General features: G+C 40.7%; 1 protein-coding gene across 9 annotated transcripts; it reads left to right on the top strand.

Annotated features, from left to right (window-relative positions):
• The first annotated feature begins 248 nt into the window (after positions 1 to 248).
• Positions 249 to 19,358, top strand: LOC121329559 (autophagy-related protein 2 homolog B-like). 9 transcript variants are annotated; one of them, XM_041275197.1, is made up of 42 exons: positions 249 to 1,423; positions 2,050 to 2,212; positions 2,546 to 2,698; positions 3,116 to 3,218; positions 3,835 to 3,997; positions 4,131 to 4,310; positions 4,407 to 4,503; positions 5,343 to 5,540; positions 5,907 to 6,061; positions 6,199 to 6,310; positions 6,660 to 6,921; positions 7,587 to 7,737; positions 7,897 to 7,989; positions 8,389 to 8,577; positions 8,765 to 9,038; positions 9,126 to 9,234; positions 9,464 to 9,659; positions 9,755 to 9,897; positions 9,990 to 10,150; positions 10,407 to 10,579; positions 10,751 to 10,901; positions 11,037 to 11,239; positions 11,527 to 11,607; positions 11,758 to 11,864; positions 12,280 to 12,372; positions 12,494 to 12,564; positions 12,659 to 12,735; positions 12,895 to 13,065; positions 13,191 to 13,332; positions 13,858 to 14,060; positions 14,252 to 14,481; positions 14,694 to 14,796; positions 14,995 to 15,189; positions 15,278 to 15,379; positions 15,521 to 15,599; positions 15,987 to 16,185; positions 16,402 to 16,471; positions 16,558 to 16,640; positions 16,922 to 17,043; positions 17,300 to 17,454; positions 17,668 to 17,817; positions 18,011 to 19,358. In XM_041275197.1, the coding sequence occupies exons 1-42, from the start codon at positions 1,262 to 1,264 to the stop codon at positions 18,239 to 18,241; spliced, it is 6,255 nt and encodes a 2,084-aa protein (XP_041131131.1). In that variant the 5' UTR covers positions 249 to 1,261; the 3' UTR covers positions 18,242 to 19,358. The 9 variants fall into 9 exon arrangements, with proteins under 9 accessions (XP_041131131.1, XP_041131133.1, XP_041131129.1 ...); XM_041275199.1 differs by having other exon boundaries at positions 250 to 1,423; positions 5,361 to 5,540; positions 14,679 to 14,796; XM_041275195.1 differs by having other exon boundaries at positions 250 to 1,423; positions 5,346 to 5,540; positions 14,679 to 14,796.
• The last annotated feature ends 904 nt before the right edge of the window (positions 19,359 to 20,262 follow it).

Raw genomic sequence — 20,262 nt, 5'->3', positions numbered from 1 at the left:
AATTAGGATCACAATATTGTTTCAAACCTCCAACGCTTCATTTTTTCCACCTGCTGTCAGATTAGGGAATTTGACATATATCAGCTGACACCTTGAGCAAGACGCCTGCCCTGTTTCATCTTTTGGTCCTGTTGCCCTCAATCCACCCAGACCTTTAACTTCAAGCAGTTTGCCTTCGTACACGTTCTGCGTCAGATACCACCCTGTCTGTACGTCTGTATGTGCGCATGCGAGAAGGGGCAGTCAGCGGCCTGCAGAGTCACTGAGTGTTTGTAAACAAGGGGAGAGTGTGAGAGACAGAGAGAGAGAGAGAGAGAGCAGATCGGAACCAGAACAGGACGAGAAACGAACTTAATTTAAATACACACAGACTTAAAACTCACCCAGCTGTAACGGTCATTGTTGTTTGATTGTGCAATCGGAAAGTCGCACAGTTTGTTGCGTCAAGGAATGGTTTTAGTAAACAAAAACAAAACCCTGCTGAGGCGAACCGATACTCGTTCACAGGTCTCGAGTGGAAAGCATGGTAATGAGCTCTGGGTTAACTGTCGCTGGATTGTTTGTTTTTTCTTCACCTGAATAGTCGTAAACCTAAACCCACACCACAGTGTGCATTAGGACTGGGTTCAGGAGTCGGACCGGGACCGAGGTTTCGTGGGCGGTGTCGGACTGGTACCGCAGCCAGCCTGTGCGGAACCGTGACAATACAAGAGATTGGTTGGTACGGCTCGTCTAATGCCGCGATCTGCAATGTTTACTGCAGGATTTTAATGCTATGAACTGTTTGTGAGGCCCGAAGTGGTACAGACTAATGGCAAAGCTGCAAACCAGGTTCTAAAATCATACATTTGTTACTATTTTTCTATATTTAACTATTTATATAATGTGGCTTTCAACCATATTAGCAATTATTTACTGATTGAATATTATAATATCATTACAATAGAAATGGTGTCATGATATTCCTCATCATAGGATTTCTTCCTTCTTTTTACAGTTTTTCCCAATAATATTTACTAGTCAGATAGGATTAAGGGGTACACTATATAAATGGAACTGTGTGGACAGCTCCAGGCCAAATAGGATGACTGAGGCAACCCCTGAAACACTATCCTTGTCTAATTTGAATAGCCGTTTCACCAGGTTACAACAACACGCCGACACGATTAGAGACCCTTTTAAAAAGATAATTAAATACCAAACGCTTCCCTAGAGGCTTCATATTCCCGTTTCTTGAGGGGTTCGCAATATCTCAGCAGAGATGCCTTGGCCATTTTCTGAGTCGATAAAAAAGCGGGCCTGCAGGTACTTGCTACACCGGTATCTGGGCAACTTCCTGCAAGAGAAGCTGAGCCTGGATCAGCTGAGCCTGGACCTCTATCAGGGAACCGGATCACTGGCGCAAGTCCCGTTAGACAAATGGGTAAGACACACAAGAGTGAGGGGTCCGATTGTGTAAGATGGGATGCTCAATTGTTATTGATCGGTAAAGGCTGATGCTAAATACTTCATATTGTTTATGTGTATGAAGCAATGTGATGTTATTTATCAAGTACATGCTTGTGCATCTACAGTATTTAGTAGTGGAGGTGCCATTTCTTCTCAGATAATGTTTGGCTTTGCTGCACACAACTGAAGAGAATATATGCTTTATAATCTTATGATTTAGAACCAATATTGCAAGAGAACTGTCACATTGGCACTTAAAGTGTTATACATCATAAATGGCTCTCTAGAGCTAGATGCATGCACAACTTCCTTATACACATGTTAATTTGACAGTCCTCTTCCATTTTGAGAAGAATTTACTATATATATATATATATATATATATATATATATATATATATATATATTTTTTTTTTTTTTTTTAATTATTAGCTATGTGACTCCCCCCTCCACCACACACATTATGGAGTAATACATTGTACAAATTCAACTTTGTACTTTAAATAGTGTTTCAGTCACGCGAGCTTAATAAAATACGTTCTGAAAACTCTTGAAAGGACAAATGCAAGGGACAGGTTGCTCAATATTCTCTCTCTCTAGTCCCTGAATGAGATCCTGGAATCGGTGGACGCTCCCTTTGAGGTGATTGAGGGGTTTATTCAGACAATCTCCCTGTCTGTCCCCTGGGCCTCACTGCTGCAGGAGAACTGTGCTCTGGAGGTGAAAGGGCTTGAGATGGTTTTTAGGCCAAGACCACGGATGGGTGAGTTACCGCACTGCCCTTTTAGAAACAGTGCTGTTGACTGGGAGCTGGGTGCAAGCAGACACACAGAAAACACTTTTTATTGCATGGTAATAGTCACATATGTGTATGGTAGTGATGTCCTCCGCTCATTTTGTTTAATCAAAATTAATATTAAACAGCTTGGACGTCTATGAATGAACTCCACTCGGAACTGCGGACTGCTGTAATAGTAAAGGTAGATTTGAGGCCATGCACATGTATTTTCTGTCTTAGACCTCAAGTTATAGAAGAGATGAGAGCAGGATGAAACTGTTTTGAAATTGCTCACCTGCTTTTTGTATCTGTCTGCAGCATCCGGATCTGAGCCGATGTACTGGTCCAGTTTCATGACAAGCAGCATGCAGCTTGCTAAGGAATGTCTGAGTCAGAGGCTGACAGATGAGCAGGCGGAAGGGTTTCAGCCTCTAGAAGGGCTTGAGAAATTTGCAGAAACCATTGAAACAGGTATAGTTTCTATTTCCTTTAATTCAGAGAAGTTACAGATTATGAAAAGAACTCTACTGGAAGTGAGCATTTACCATGCTTCTGTGCGTTACCCACACTACTGCACTCTGCTAGGCTCTTACTCACTTCCCCTTTGCATTAAATACAGTACATCTCACTGTAAAAACTGTTCTTTTGCACTAGATGGCAAAAACAAGTATTTTAACTGGCTGATTTTATGATTGATCTTGCTGAACAAAGAAAAGGTTGGCAACCTCAAATTCTGGTCTTGTGATCACTCTTCCATATGAAATAGGTTTTACTGGTGCAGTAGGTGTCATCTACAGTTCTAAATGCAGGATCAAACCCACAGATGTATGATAGTGTGCCAGCTGCAAATCTGATTTTTATTACATACCCTCGTGTTTTCTCTTTTAGTTCTGAGAAGAGTCAAAGTTACATTTTTAGACACAGTCCTCAGGATTGAACATGTACCAGAAAACTCAAAAACTGGAATAGCTCTTGAAATGCGAATCAGCAAGTAAGTCATGTTTTAGATTATTACTGTACATACCCATTTTTACATATACAGTAACATAGTTTTTTTTTCACCCAAAAACTGGAGAAGTAAAATTAGAAGATACCCTAGTCTGAAATGTGCGCATATTTATGTGGTTGTGTGGCATGTTATGTGATCTAACAGATGTATTTTTATATAAGCTATATATGAGTTGTGTGCAGCTATTCAGCAACAGCCCTGGGAAAGCAGAAGGATCTCTGTGTTCATACAAGAGGCAAAGTGTTTGCCAGTGCAACCTGCTTTTCCCGTAACGCAGTGCATACCTCCATCAGCACACACAACTTCGGTCTGACTCTGATCATGACAGCAAACAGGCGCATGTATTGTGACCAGCAACTAACATCCTACAGTGGACCAAATCGTAGAAACCTACTACACTGGACAAGACACAAGAACTATTTCCACTGAAACAATGCACCAAGCCAGTCAGTCTATAATGATATAGCACTTAAACATAATTACCTTCACTATTAATAGTGGATGGTGGAATGGTTAAGTTTTAATGAAACTGGTGCTCAGACAATACTGATTTTGATGTTTTTAGTTAGTAAGCATGCTCTCTTCTTTGATTGCTCAGAATTGTGTATTGTGATGAAACTGGAGATGAATGCTCTGGGATGAATGTTCACCAGCCAACGATGTTTGCGCATAAAAACCTGCAACTTACTGGGGTCTCAGTTTTTTGGGATGAATTTTCAGAAGCTGCAAGAACCTGTCCAAAGTCCTCAACTCCGCAAACAGTAAGTTCCAATCATCATTCTAACGTTTTTAAAGATCAGACTTTTTGCATTTGAAATTATTTTTGAATAAAATTAGGAGACATGCAACTCTGCATGAATCCAGGTAATTTGTTTCCCTTTTTTTTTTAAATAGGAAACGGAACCAAAGCTCTCTCCCAGCTGGAACCCTAAAATCATCTGTGAGCCGCACCCCCAGTTTACAAGAACTGTGTCTGAAGTGGCACCATTCAAGCCTGTGCAGATTGGATGTTTGAATGGGAGAATGGAACTCGGTCTTATCCTCAAACAAAATGAAGCACTTCCTGGAGCGAAAGTAAACAATACAGTCCTCTAGGTATTTTTATACAGTCATATAGAATAACCTGTTTCCCTTTATAAAGGTTAATGTTTCTTCTCTCTCTTCTTCTAGCTGGATGTAGATGGACAGATTGATTCTATAAATGTGCTCTTGTCTCCACGCCAAGTGCATCTGCTCTTGGACATGCTGGGTGTCTTTTCAGGACCAGGTGAGTCTTCTGCTGTGCCCTGTCCTCATTGTTAATGCATGTTAATCACACTGGGTAATATTAATTACCTATCAACGTCTGCCGCAACTATGTTGTTTAACAAATTGTCACACATTTGCGAAATTACTAATTAAGGTTTTATCGTGACTATGTATCCGAAGATTGCGAAGAGCGTAGGATGATCAAGTGGGAAGAAAGACTAGTGACTGAGCATTCCGTACAGAAAAGGTAAAATTCGTTCGAAACGTAGAACACGTCTAATGATTCGATTTACGAAATTTATTATTTGGTATAAAACAATAAGTGTTGTCTTTTAGGCACTTTTAAAACATTCACCTGAATCTCTGTTTGTTTACAACTGTTCATCAGATCTGCCTTCCTGATGCAGTACTGCTTTATGGAATAAGTTGCAGGCTATACAAATTGTTTAAGTGTGTAACCTTTACATTATTCCAAATAGCACTGATACATATGCTTCTAACTCTCCATCCTACTATGTTCACTTCTTTCTGATCATGACTCGTAGCATGGCTTTTCCATTTTACTTTACATCTGTGCAGATTTACTAAAGCTAATCTTTAATAAACATATTTTGTTATTCACAAACAGGAAATCCGTGCTTTAAAACTGATTCTGTATCTTGTGGCTTTACGCTATTCTGTATGCTGTTGCTGTATTTGTTTTGTATTGCTCTATACAGTATAATTTGTTTGTGTTTGAATGTCTCATTTCCGAGCATCACAAAGAGGCAGTGGCATTTGATAACAAATTCCCTCAAAGAAGTCAGCAGTCATTTGTTGGTTTTCATGAAGAGGCGCTGACCCCCATTTAATGCTCAGCAGGTTCATCCTGTATAGAGAGTTCAGAGAGGACCTCCCTCAGCTGTAAGGACAGGAAAAGCCGTCCAATCCAGCAAGAGGACGAGTACCGGCTGCACATGGAGCTGCACCGCTGTCTGAAGAAGGACATGCTGCCTGCAGGGGGGCTGGAGGAGCAGGGCCTGTTTGAGAGCGAGACGAGAACCACGTCAAGTCGGGGTGAGGATGGGCAGGGACTGATTTTCTTGCTATTGCAATATAAAAATACATAATTTTTTTTTAAAAAATATAAAAATGGCCTTTGCAGGGTTTTTTTTCTGAACAATGTCACCAAATGTAAATAAAATTAGAAAACAGCAAATCATTGCACCAGCCCTCCTTAAATGTTTAAGTTTTGAATTAGTGAATTAAGAATACTGTACATGATCTTATTTCAGGGTAATCAGAACTGGTAGGTCCACAAAATGCCATACAGGCCTGCTTTTGTATGCATCTTATCTTGTTTTTAACTATTACTGTTAGGATTTAACATTCATAGGACTGCAGGATTCTGTTTTTCCTGATCTGTTTTTCTGCTCAACCTAGAAGAAGATGTATTCTTCTCTATGGCAGAAATGGAAATGTCCCACAGTCTGTCCTCCCTTCCGCCACTTGGAGACCCACCCAATGTGGATCTTGAACTGTCTTTAAACAGCAACTACGCCAGCTCTCCCAGAGGATCCCCATTGGATAATGTAACAGTAAGTAAATCATCCTGTATCTTATTAAAGTTGATGTAAACCTTTAGTGTTATTCATTTCATTTTTTGCCCTTAGTAAATATAAATAGCATAAGCGACTCTTCGGACTGGTCCTTTGATTTAATGTTTGTACCGCAGACGGTTTGGGATGACTACCTGGATCCTCCGAGACACAGGGAAAAACTGGCACAGGACCCTCCCTTCCTATCAAGAGGGATGCAGCCTCCTCAGAAACTGCTTCGACAGACATGTGAGTGCAGAACACTGTGATCAGCAGCTATGTGTGGTTTGTCAAAGATGTACTGCTGCTTTTTATTTACATTTTTTTGGAGGAGGGTCATCATTTAACACAGAAAGCAACCACTAAATTGCTTCTCAAAGCTGATCTATTTGAAAATGTTAAGTTTGGATATCTGTCATCTGCTTGAATGCTGAAGTGTTTTTGTATATATTGTAAGTATAAGCTGTACTTCTGTTTTATATATCTCTTGGCTTGGGGACCTCACTAAAAAACAGACTGCAATGCCTTGATGCTACAGTATAACTATAACTAAAGACAGTAGATAAAAATGCCTGATTGTCATTAAACTCCCTTCCAGCTCACCCATCTAAACCTCACTCTGTGGATGAATCCCGGCCTGAGGTTGTGTTCAGACTAGCCCTGGGCAGTCTGTCCGTGTCTGTCCTTCATATAGACCCTCTGCCACCCCCTGAAACAGCACTGAACCTCAACCCGCTCACTCTGATGGCCTCCGATTTCTTCAGCCGGATTGAGAAAATCAGTCCTGCAGAGCTCTGCGAAGGAGATTTTCCACATTTTCATCCCATTTTTGATGAGGCCTGTCCTTATGATCACCTGAGGTACAGTTAAATGTTCCCACTTTTTTCTTTGAAACTGTAGGGGTTAGAGAAAAACACACACACATATGAATCGATAGCAAGCAAGCATGCCAACCTAAATGAGCTCCTAATGAGCAACATGTGTAAAGTGTACCTCTTCCAAATGCTGAACAAGCATATAATATCTAGACTGGAATGTTTACAGTTTTAGTTAACATCTGTGACTGATCAAGCGCGATCCTAAAACCGGTCCCAGTTTGTTGTGCCTGTTCTGAGTTCGGCACCTGGTGATTTTGCACTAGTTGAAACATAGTGCAACCTTACTATACCAACTTAACATGCAAGCATCTGTAGTAAAACACAGAGGTAAAATTATTTCAGTTTTCACCAACAGCTCATCGGGCAAAATCAAGTGTCACCTTTACTTTGAAAAACACTTCCTGTAAAGGTGGCGTCCGGCAGAAACAAACCATTTCACTGCATTTCACTATCTGGAGATAGCTATTTTAGTTCATGTTTACAAACCGTTCAGTCCGTTAGGACGTGCCCCTTTGCTCATGCAATTCCAGAGTTTTGTGGGATCTAGTAGGTTTTTGTTAATAGAAGCTCCCAGTTCTAGTTTAGTTGTGATGTAACTGTTGATTGCTGGTCACTCCCGTGCTAACCCAGGATTACTCTTTTCCCAGGTTCATGGGAACTGGTATCAAGGTAACCTACGAGCAGCGGCAGGGATCCAGTTTGCGCAGTCTCAGTACTGATGTGTCTGTGGGACAGATGGAGCTGCTGGAGTGTCTATTCCCAACAGACTCACGGTCCAGCGCACCCCAGTACACAGAGGTGAGAAAAAGTGCCAGCAGAAACACATCGAATCGAAGCTTTGTTAACCAGTGTGCCGTGTGCCCCCTTTCTACTAATACAAAGAGTGACCTAAGTAGATCACACTCAATAAAATAACAGTACAACTGGTAAATGACGGATACTTTTTTTTCTCTGAAGCTTGTAACATTTGATTCAGACTGCCTCAAAGAATCCCATCCTCCAGCTTGTCTTCACCTTCTGTACAAGTTTTCTGAACGCAGGGGACCCCAGGTAATGATTTCATTGTTAACCTGCATTACTGTCGATATACGGGTATGTACCTAAACTTAGGTCTTCAGCGTCTGCAGATATGTAATAAATGATACCACTTGAAATACCCAACTAAAAATATCCATCCACAGCTACTTGTTGTCTGGTAGCATTCTGACTGAGTTTGATGTGCAATAACACAATATTACTTCAGTGGGTTAAATATGTAAGAAGGTGGGTTTATGTGCTGCAAAGAGTTATCTAAAGGCGTATGAAGCTTTCCTTTGTGAGAGATCTGTAGTGTCACATAGATGAAAAACTGTGTAGCACGGGTTTGGTTGCCAAAGGCTATGAATGAACTATTGACTAAACTGGGGGTTGTAACTAATAGACGGTACTTGTGTTTGATTTCTTTTACAGGGAAGTCAGGTGCGACTCAGTGCAATGCCTCAGAAAGCTGATTTTCAGATAGAACTGGGTCCAGTTCATTCAGAATTAGATATTAGCATTGTGGATAGACTCAATTCTTTACTGCAACCACAGAAACTGGTAACAACAGAAATGATGGCATCCCACATGTACACCTCCTACAATAAGCATGTCAGTCTGGTGAGTTCTGATAATTGTTCAACTCCTTGATTCAGCTAAATATACATCACCATATTGTCGTCTTCAACATATTATTCCCCATAACAACATTATTTTAATGTGATTTATTTTTGGAATCCATAATCAAATTAAAAAAAGAAAAATGAACAAAAACTAACTAGGCTTTGTACTTGCCTAATGTTTTCAGCACAAGGCATTCACTGAAGTTTTCTTAGACGACTCGAGGACACCAGCAAACTGCCGGATGTCTGTCTTGGTTAATGTGCCAGTGTTAAACTTGGCCGTGCGATTTCCAATTCCTGACTTGAGGTCGGACCAGGAGAGGGGCCCCTGGTTTAAGAAATCCCTCCAGAAAGAAATTCTCCATCTGGAGTTCAAGGATGTGGAATTCAAAACCGAATTCACTGGCGGATCCTCTCCGGAACAAACTAAACTGGAGCTGACGTTTAAAGAACTGACTGGTAAGTTGATCAAAATTGTGTCAGAGAAAAAAAAAAAAAAAAGATTGAGGGCAGTGCTTATTCACATTTGAACTTCTGCTTTCACAGGCAAGTTTCAAGATGACCATGACCAGGCAGCTGTCAGGTTCCTCAAGGTGTCACATGGGATGGATGGTGACATGGTGACATCAGACAGTGGCAAATTTGATTGGCCAAGGTGAGATAACTGGAGTTCTATATTACAGCAGTTGTGACTGGCCTGCAATACAGTACATAACTAATATAACAAGGTTTATTGCAAGCAGGTGTATGAAAGGAATGCTATTATTATAATTAGTATAATATTGCTCACAAGGTGCTTTGTTTCAAGCATGTGCACGGTCCTGTTAATGGTATCACTTGATCACAGAGCTACACCTACAGTATGACACTGTGCTCTCCTTCAGGATCGTGTTGAAAGTGAACCCGACGGCAGTGCACTCTATCCTGGAGCGGGTCACAGCCGAGGAAGAGGAGGAGGCTGAGGGGCTCTCCCCAGAGGAGGAGGAAGGAGGGGCGCACTCTTTGAAAGACGTCTGTGATTTCGGAAAACCAGAGCCCTCACCATTCTCCTCCCGCAGGGTCATGTACGAAAACGAGGAGGTAAAACCCAATGATAAGAAATGGATCACCATCACTTCAGTGGGTGAAGATGTAAACTATCAGATTGATTATTCTGCCCCCTTTGTCATTCACAGATGGTCATGCCAGGAGATGTGGCTGAAATGACTGAATTTCAGGAGAAGACAATGAGCAATTCACGCTACATTTTGGAGCTGTCGTTGCCAAATGTTGAATTAGCCCTGCCAAACAAGGCCTTTTACGAGAAATTGCACAACAGGTTTGTCTCGGAAAGCCCAAAGCAAAACACCCAGACAGTGTTCCAGCTCATTTTGAAATCCCTTACAATGAATCTCTTCTGTTCTTGCCTAGCAGAATCAATAATGACCTGTTGCTATGGGAGCCGACCGCACCATCTCCAGTAGAGACCTTTGAAAACATGTCCTATGGTGTTGGACTGTCAGTAGCGAGCCAGCTAATCAATACCTACAGCAAGGACAGTTTCAGCCAGTTCAGATCATCTGCCCCCGATGGTATGAGAAACATGTTATCTATACTCTGGCCATATGGTTGTTCTGACCCATGAGGAAATTAAGCAAGGATTTCACTCATTTGGTGTAATAAAGAACAATTACTGGCAGGTAACAGCATTCCTATTTGCAAGCTCATCCATGGCTGATGAACCTGGGAGCTGTGTAAATAGCTGTAAAGGCATATAAACTTGTGGATCTGAGCTGCCATTAAGTAAATGTATTTTGAAAGTGCGTCTTTCTGCTTGTGTTTTTCCAGAAGAAGAGAGTGGATCGGAGGAAGAGACGATGCAATATTACTCCACGGGAGACTTTGGTTTTAGGTGTCGAAGGAAAAAGAAGAATGAGCCTCAGAACAAAACCTCCCAAAGTCTTTTCTCTGTCCTCCTGAGTGTCAACCACGGACTTGTGGCCTTACAGACAGATACCAAGGTAACTGAGTTACTGGAAGATTCCCCTTGGGGCCCTGAGAACTCTAGAATATTACAGTTGAAAACATGCCACTGCATGTTTAGCGATACACTCCGTATACCCTGTCATGAAAATAATTTTTTATTTATTTATTTTTTTTCTAACGTTAACCTTAAATTTGTTTATTTCCAGCGGGAAGATGGGACAGTGATAGAAAGCAGGCATGGAGAGTTCTGGTTAGAAATTGATAATGGGGTTCTGTTCAGTGTGACTCGCTATGAGGGCTATGAAGACCAGCATTACATATGTCTCCATACCAGCAGCTTGTGTCTGTATCACCAAGGTATTGAAAGTGCTGATAACAAAACCACATTTTTGTGTTTGAATGAAGGCCTTCTGAGCAGTGCACATATTAGTCTGCATTGGGAAGGGAAGGACGTTAGACACAGTAACTATGTGTTTCTTTGGTTCTCCCTAGGTATGTTAGAAGGAACTGTCCCCAGCACTGAAGTGAAGTTGCCCAGTAAAACCCGGCCTCACTGGTTGGAACCTACCATTTACCGCTCTGAGGAGGGGTCCCTCAGCAAACGTTGCGTGCCTGAAGGTGCTGGAGGAGAGAGTATAAATATGCTGTCTGTGGCAGTGAAGATCTACTCTGAGAACATCGAGCGCAATGTTAAGGTATCATTTAGCATGAGAAGTACTTTTACTTGATGTATAAAGGGTGAAGATGAAGATGATTACAGGATATATTGAATGCAGCACAAGCTGCATAAGCAACAAGCATTTTTTACGTGCCTTACATTACTTGTAGCTCACCAGTGGTTGTAATACCCCTCTCTTTAGCCATGTGGTGCTGTGGCCAGTAGTTTGAAAGTGCTGTGTTGAGAAGAAGCGGATGACATGCTAAGGACTGTGAGCATGTATCTGAAAGCAGGGTGTTCCAGTAATTACTTGTGTGCCTGCAGGAGTTCCTGATCTCTGTCGGAGTGAAAGGAGCTACTCTTCAGCACCAGGTGGTGCCCTCAAGTATCAGCTGGCAGGAGCAGGTGAGAGTACTGGAAAAGAAAGCCTGAGGCACAGGAATATCAGACAGTCATCTGTGTCATTTGGTTTGTTTTCCATCTTCTATTACACATGCATAGCAGCCATTTTTAAAACCTTTTTCTGTTTCCTATATTTATTTTTCACTGATTTAGATTCTGGATTTCCTGAATGTGTCTGATGAGCCTGTTTTGGGATACACCCCACCTGTTTCAGTCACTACCTTTCACCTTCACCTGTGGAGCTGTTCTCTTGATTACAGGTATAGAAAAACAAAGACAATTATTTTGACTGACTTTAAAGGCCTTAGGAATTCTAATCCATCCTAATTACCTGGCTTGCTTGTTTTCATAAATCTGAAGCAATATATTTGTTGCCACATTTATTTTATATTTAAAAAAGATATTTATTTTATAATGCACACTTCAGTGGACTTTAAAATAGCAGTTTCTTATTTGGGTTTGGGTTGAACCAACCCTGTTTGTTTAAGTGGATTATTAAAGGCACAGGAACAGGAAGACACAGGAACTACATTGTATATATACTTCAGTGCCAGACAGATAAAGAACAACAACAACAGTGCATGCTAAATACTAGCAGGCTGTGTCAGCAGTAAGAATTGAAAAGAAGGGGCTACAGTTATTGGCTCAAGACCTGAGTGGTTGTTTTCTTTGCAGACCACTGTATCTGCCAATCAGATCTCTTCTCACTGTGGAAACCTTTAGCATCTCCAGCAGTGTCTCGCTTGACCGGTCCTCCTCCAAACTCAGGTATGAGGTTATTACACACACGCTCCTGACACGAGGCTCATTTTACACAAGCCTGGGACGTTGTTCTGGTTTACAATAGTAAAGACGAATCGCTTGGGTTTTTTTTGTTTTCTGTTTTTAGAATCATTCTGGATGAAGCTGCGTTGTTTTTATCAGACAAGTGTAACAACGTGTCGGTCAATCTGAACAGAGGTGGGTTTATTTTGAATAGTTTCAGTGCAACTCATCCCAGGTCCAGAGTGGCTGTTCAGAACATATTTTAAAGGTTTGTTTTTGTAATCGGCAGATTATGTGCAAGTGGTGGATATGGGACTCTTGGAGCTGAGGATTACAGCAGTTAAACCCGGAGTCAATGGAGAAATGGTAAGAACTGGCAGTCTGAACACTTACATCTGTAATAATTCATAATGCTTAAAATTAATAAAGCATTCACTATATTGACCACATGAATATTTTGTGATTATTTTTTAAATTTATAAACCAGTCTCATTTGTATTCAGTGTACTAACATAATTTGCACAGACTGAGCCACGATTTGAGCTGCGCTGCTCCAGTGATGTCATTCACATCCGGACTTGCTATGATTCCTGTGCGGCACTCATGAACCTGATCCAGTACATAGCAAGCTACGGGGACCTTATTCCACCCCCAAGACCAGAGACAAAAGCTGGAGGCTCTAAGCAACGAGGCAGGGTGAGTAGGGAATGCAGAGAGAAAATTAGAAAAAAGCTCATAAAATTTTTTTGGTAGTTCCTGCTGTTGGATATTGTTGTCTAAATCTTGCATTGTGAGTTGAGCCATTGTGCTGTGTCTTTTAGCCCGACATCCCAAGCAGACCCCCCTCTCGGCCACTACTCCTCCCTGAAGCTGAGCAACAGATCCTTCAGGACCTGATGAGTGAAGCCATGGAGGACACAGACTTCCAGCAGGCACGGTCCCCTGAGGACCGGCAGCCCAATGGTAAGAGGGGGCACAGCTTCATGACTTTGAGGAATGGATGGAGAATGCTCCGTCCTTGGCATTTAAATATATTACCAGGATAGCTCCTGGGTCAAGGACCAATATTAATAGATGCAGTTAATGACTTTGGAATATAAGAGCTTTTCAAATGACCCCCGTTTTCAATCATTTAGACTTGTCATTCTTAAACAAGTTTGCATATCAATATACTATTTGCCTAATTTGCTAGCATTTGCAAGTTCAATGTATATTGGTCAGACCTGTATGCAAAAGAAATTGGTGGAACCACTTATTTTACCACTCATTTTTTGGATGAGCTGGGTTGCAGTCTTCCATTTCTATTCTTAACGGAGTTGAAAAAAAGTTTAAACAAGTCACAAGAACATGTCAGCAATTGTATACAGCTGTATGTTGTGTTTTGTTTGTTTTGAGGTCAATTTTCTCTGTGCAGCAGTACAAAGTTGAGCACCATTTGTTTTTGCTGTGCTGTGGAATTCTCCTCCTCTTACTGTTGTCTCTGTGCAGGAGTCCATGAAGGATCCACACAGGCTCTCGAGCCACCTCGTTCAGATCTCTTCCTGTTCCCAGATGAGAGTGGGAACATCTCCCAGGAACCAAGCCCAACCTTTACACCCTATCACCACCCTCTGATCTACGCAGCCATGAGCGACGCTGCTCCAGAGAGCGATGACTTTTGTATTCTGGAAACTCCTTTGGCGGGCGCTGCTGTAAGAAATGCCTGCAGAATAAGTTTCATGTATTTTATGTGTTTATGTAAATGGAACTGTAGATAATTAGTCAAAGTTTAAAATAACAGTGAACTTGATATATAAATGCTTTAAACAAATAATAAGCTAGTGCAATGTACGTGTTCTTATGAAGCTGGGTGAAACTCTTACTGTGATTTTGTACTCTGCAGGATCGTGATGAGGAGCCAGTAGTGAAAAAACTGACTTCAGATTCTATTGAGATACAAGAGAATCACTTTAGTATCCCACTTGGGAGGACTGACTCGAATAAAGGACCCTTGCACTTTCCTGTTCCAGAGGTCAGATATTTAATAAAGGAAATCTCAATCATCTGGCATCTTTATGGGGGCAAGGATTTTGCGGGTGGACCAGTCCTATCATCCCCAGCCAAGAGTCGTGGGTGAGTGTTACCTGTTTTTTGTTTTTTTTTAGCTTATTGTGCCATCCCCATATAATCTCAAAACTTTTGAAGTGTCAGGAATCTAATACAAATGGGGACAAAAAAATGTAGTAGTTACAATTATTTATTCATGTTTATTTTTGCAATTGTATATTCTGAATCTGTTGGATTATTTATACTTGTTCATCTGCTCACAGCTGCACTCCTCACAGCTCTCCCTCACAGACCCCAGTGAGACAAAGTCGAGTTGCTGGGCGTGCACATGGAGGCAGGGGGAGAAACCCAGATGTTCTGATGGAAATACAGCTGAGCAAGGTAAGAGACAGGGAGGGGTCAGTGCTGTGGAATCGGAACATGCCTAGATCTGTACAGTGATTGAGAAATCATAATGGAAAAATGAAATATGGTATTTCGTAATGAATGGAATAGATTGCATGGTTCCAAGAATTCTTTAACTTTTAGAATGGTGCTTTCTATTGAATTCCATTTCAAATCCATACCCCTCATTCCCAGGTGAAGTTCCAGCATGAAGTTTACCCTCAGAGTGGGGCGGACAGGGAGCCCAGTTTAACAGAGCAGCCAGTCTCTCGGCAAGTGTTCATCGTCCAGGATCTTGAGATCAGGGACCGTCTGGCCACATCACAAATGAACAAGTTCCTCTACCTCTACTTCAGCAAAGAGATGCCCAGGAAGGCCCATTCTAATATGGTAAAGAATATACAGTAATACCTAATGGGACATTGAAAACTTGCTGCATTTATGTAATTTGTATTTCATCATGTGTCTATTTACACAGCTGACGGTGAAGGCTTTGCATGTCTGTCCAGAATCAGGTCGAACCCCACAGGAGTGCTGTTTACGAGTCTCTCTAATGCCGGTGCGCCTCAATATCGATCAGGCCAGTGATTTTATTTTTTATTTCTTCGATGTTGAAATCATTCAGGAGGCTATAGAGAAACTCATTGTGAATAAGATTTAAGAAAGCAGGGCTTTCAATCATATAAGATATATCTTTTTTTCTATCTTTCTGCCTTTATAGGATGCATTGTTTTTCTTGAAGGACTTTTTTGCCAGCATTGCTGCTGAGGTGGAGTTGTTGTCTCCACCAGATCAAGAAGGTAATATAGTTCGATGATTCAGATTTTAATAGACAGTGTTGTGAATGAATGGGACAACACACAGCGACACACCTTAAGGATTATTCTTCATTTCATGGACCGTCACCCTTTTGTGGCAATAGGTTTAACATTAAAACTTTTGTCATCATTTAGACTTACTTATTCCCTTCATGCTACATTCTACTGACCAGTATAATATAGAGTGTGGTCAACAATTTTCAGGCTTGAGAACACTGATCTAGGAGGTTCTCATATACCAGTGATTCCTGCTAATAGGATTGGCTTAAGGACAACTGGAGTGTCTTAACTAGAGCCTGGCAGTGCCAGCTTCAACAGATGGCAGCAAGGACTGAACAGCATGCATGAGAAGATCTTTATCTTTTACAGTAAAGAAACCTCCAGCTCCAGACCTCACCTGCAGCTTCCCCAAACACATGAGTGGTAGTCTGGACCCAGCTCCAATCATCTCGGTGCCAGGACAAGGCAAACCGAGCCAGAATGGCTTACCAGATTCCAGCAGCACTGAAAATGGGGAGGCCGAATCTTCACCTGCAACATCCTTCACAGACCAGCCAATCTTCTTCCGGTAAAAAATGAATAAATGCAACAGGTTTCTGCTGGTTCCCTCCAGTGGTGAAAGTGTGTCATGTTTTTATGTACTATATGTACATTGAGTTCTGAAAATAATTTTCTAGAAGGTACACTGCATATCTATTGCTGTTGTTGTTGACTAATTGTTTATACTGGTAACAGATTACTTCAGCTAAACAGATGAACTAATTGGACTTCATCTGTTTTGCAGAGAGTTTCGTTTCATCTCTGAAGTGCCCATTCGTTTGGATTATCACGGGAAGCATGTGTCAATGGAACAGGTGTGCTAGCATATTCCTATCAGGAGGAATTATTGTAAACAGTGTTGGATGAGTCAGTTTAATTAATATTGCAACTGTGTTTCCAGGGCACATTTGCTGGAATTGTGATTGGTTTGACTCAGCTGAACTGCTCTGAGCTGAAACTGAAGAGGCTTTGCTACAGACAAGGGTAGGATTCACTGCTTGTTGCATCTGCTTTTTCGAAGCCTCAGTGATTTAAGCATGTATAACCTAGTTTGGGACATCATGAGGATGTTTCCCTTATTTAAGATTCGTGGAAGTATTAAGATTTTTGATTTTATAAGTTTAAATGTGCTGTAAAGTGCTGAAAAAATACATTTTTATATAAGGATTTACTAGTACATAATTATTACCTTGTATGGTCTATATATAATAAGGGTGCACATTTTTGTATGCCCATGAGCTGTATGCATTTTTGCTTTATTCCAGATTGCTGGGTGTGGATAAACTGTTCTCCTATGCAATCAGTGAATGGCTGAATGACATTAAAAAGAACCAGCTACCAGGAATTCTGGGAGGAGTGGGCCCTATACACTCCTTAGTACAATTAGGTGAGCTAATGCAAAATGAAAGCCACATTATTGAATGCACTTTTCAAGAAACAATTCTCCAAACACATGAAATATATAAACCCTAAGATTAAAGATCTACCCAAGCTGAATAGAGCCACACTGGGCAAACACCACTTTAATTGTACATTTATTAAATGACTCTGCTTATGCATCACCATTTGCTGGTAATCATTTATTGAGTACCTTTATTTCTCTGTTGATGGTCTCTATTTTCCTCCTGTTTTTTGTTTTTTAGTTCAGGGCCTGAGGGACCTTGTGTGGTTGCCAATTGAACAGTACCGCAAGGATGGAAGAATTGTCAGAGGGTTTCAACGTGGCGCTGCATCCTTCGGTACATCTACTGCCATGGCAGCTTTGGAGCTCACTAATCGGATGGTGCAGACAATTCAGGTAGTCTGACCATGTGCTGTTTTTGCACATGTTCCTCCTCAACTGCACACTCCTTAGGCTGCAATGCCTAGCACCAACACTGGTTGGGAAACATGGGATTTTTGCAGCTGTGCATTGAAACACATTTCTTTTACACAGTGTTAAGATCCTGAAAGAGTAACTATTAAGATTTAGAAACTACTTTCCAGCTACTAACAAAAATGTGTTCTGCAGGCTGCAGCAGAGACAGCCTATGACATGGTGTCTCCTGGACCTGATGAAAGCGAATTAAAAAGAATCAAACGGTTCTCTCATTACCGGTTGGCTCACCAGCCAGTGGATCTGCGTGAGGGCGTGGCCAAAGCATACAGTGTCGTCAAAGAGGTATTAAAAACATTGCAATCATTCTGATGAAAACTGAAGTGTTAAAAGCATAGCGATAGCTGTCATACTTTTAAATTAACCACCCATGCAATAAGATTCAGGCTTTTTCTTCCAAATCATTATAGCTGCTGGTAACAGCCTGTTTGCATAGTACCATTCTGAATGTGTAAGGTCTTCATGTTGTTCTTTGCAGGGGATTACAGACACAGCGCTGACAATCTATGATACCGCCACACGGGAGCACGAACAGAGAGGAGTGACTGGGGCTGTGGGGGGAGTTTTGCGACAGATTCCACCTGCTGTGGTAAAACCACTCATTGTTGCCACAGAGGCCACCTCCAATGTTTTGGGTGGCATGAGAAATCAGATTCGACCAGATGCCCGTCAGGAGGAATCCCAGAAATGGCGATTAGGGGAGGAGTGAAAAAAAAAAATTATATATTATATATATATATATATATATATATATATATATATATATATAATATAATGGCAACTGAAAGAATATAGGTCCTAACAATATCATTTCACCATCAAGTACCAATAGTAAATAATAGTTCTGTCAACCTTCTGTTGATACAAAACCAATATTAATCCACCCCAACAAGTGTGTGCTTTACTAACCCCCAGCTCGTATTCCTGATACTCCCCAGCTGTGCCTTTCTGTGAGCATGAGGATTACTGTAAATGCTATCTGTAGGCCAATTTTGTGTATTTCCCTTTCTTTAAAATAAATGTAAAGTCTGTGCTCCTTCACCAGACCCCAGAGGGTGCGGGTCTAGATAAAATGCACTGGTTTTATGGAAAAGAAACAACAAAAAAACTTTGCTTTCATAAATTGCCTTTAATGAACTCCCTTGTAGTCGACCGTTATTGTGAGCTATGCCAGGTAATACCTGTAAATTTATTTCAAATATTGTTCTAGTGCTGTGTGCTTTCAAAGAATGACCACATACAGCATCAGCAGAAATCCTAATGCAATGCAGAGCCATACAGCCATGCTGAATTCAAAATCAATATATATATATATTGAGAGACTGGATATTTTTACCCCCCAAAAGGGTAATTTTGCCTTTTTGATCAGCAGTGTGTATGTAGACAGAAAATGGCAAAGCCACTGCAGATATAAAAAACGGAATAAGAAATCTAAATGATATTGTTTCTGAGGTACTGAATATATGTTTACAAGCTATTTTGTAATACAGTGTGCTTAGTGCATGTTATGATCAATCAACTACTGATTGCTATTAGTCCTAGACCCAGTGAATCAGAGTCCGGTTTACCTTACTGTGGGTGTACAGGAAGTCCTGGTAACTGGTCATTTGAAGGATTGTTATTTAAACTGCTGCTTGGATCAATCTTTCTGTACAAAGTGTTTGCTTAGACATCTCAGTTTGTCCAAATGAAGCAAAAAGAGAAGATCCATGTGCACCTTCTTTGTTTATGTTAACATGTGTATTCTGTAATGTGTCTTTAAAGGGATTATTGTTGTGATAACTAAAGTCTTATTTAAATTAATAAATAAACAACCTCTATCCTAAGCTACTTTCCCAACCCTATTTAAAAACCTCCCTTTAAAGGTCCCCCTTATCCTTTCCCAAGATCTTTCTTGTAGGTTTACTGCACCGTCCAGTTTGAAGGGTTTTAAAGGACACTAAATAATACATTCTACAGCACATATGTTTTTGCTTTTTTCATTGTTATTTTATATTGTATGTAATGTGGGAAAAGCAAGTGAAGCCGGTTAGAATGTTACACAGTTATTGTACACTGCTTTAAATCACATGTTTTGTAACATACATGGCAATTACTGTTTTCTTAGTATGTTATGTACAGTACTTAGGATTTCACCGCTATTACTGCCTGACATATTACCAAGCATATTAAATATCATGGACACTTTGCTTAATCTTCTTTGCTGTTTGTTATTTTGGAGAATAAAAAAAGAAGAGGTTAGAATGTGCAGAAATAAGTTTGTTGCACAAAGAAACCAGAATCCAAATATTAGTGCGAGTAGATCTGCCAAAGTTGTAGAAATAGACCAAACTGGTTAATGATTAAATAAGATCTATTCCTAGATGCAACTACAGTAAATAGATTGTAATACTGCTTCAGTGGAACGAGCTAGGGTTCTCTGTATATCTAATTTGTATGTGCTTTGTAACGGCAGTCCTGTATATGAGCATATAGCGAAACTTATATTGCGTGTATATAGTTCATTAGTGTACAGACTGGATAAAGCTTATTTGTGCAAATGATATAAGCATGTAGTAAATTGCGTAAAGGGGAAATAAACTATTTATCTGATCTTCTGAAACTCATTTGTGCCGTATTATTATTATTATTATTATTATTATTATTATTATCATCAAGGTGACACATACTTGCCTGTCTAAGCTGAGCTTGACGGTCACATGTAATCCTCCTGCTGCTGCGGGTAGTTAC

This window comes from Polyodon spathula, chromosome 17 (genome assembly GCF_017654505.1).
Source record: "Polyodon spathula isolate WHYD16114869_AA chromosome 17, ASM1765450v1, whole genome shotgun sequence".
NCBI lineage: Eukaryota > Metazoa > Chordata > Actinopteri > Acipenseriformes > Polyodontidae > Polyodon > Polyodon spathula.
Note: the sequence above shows the minus strand (reverse complement) of the source record. Positions and strands in the feature narration are given on the sequence as shown.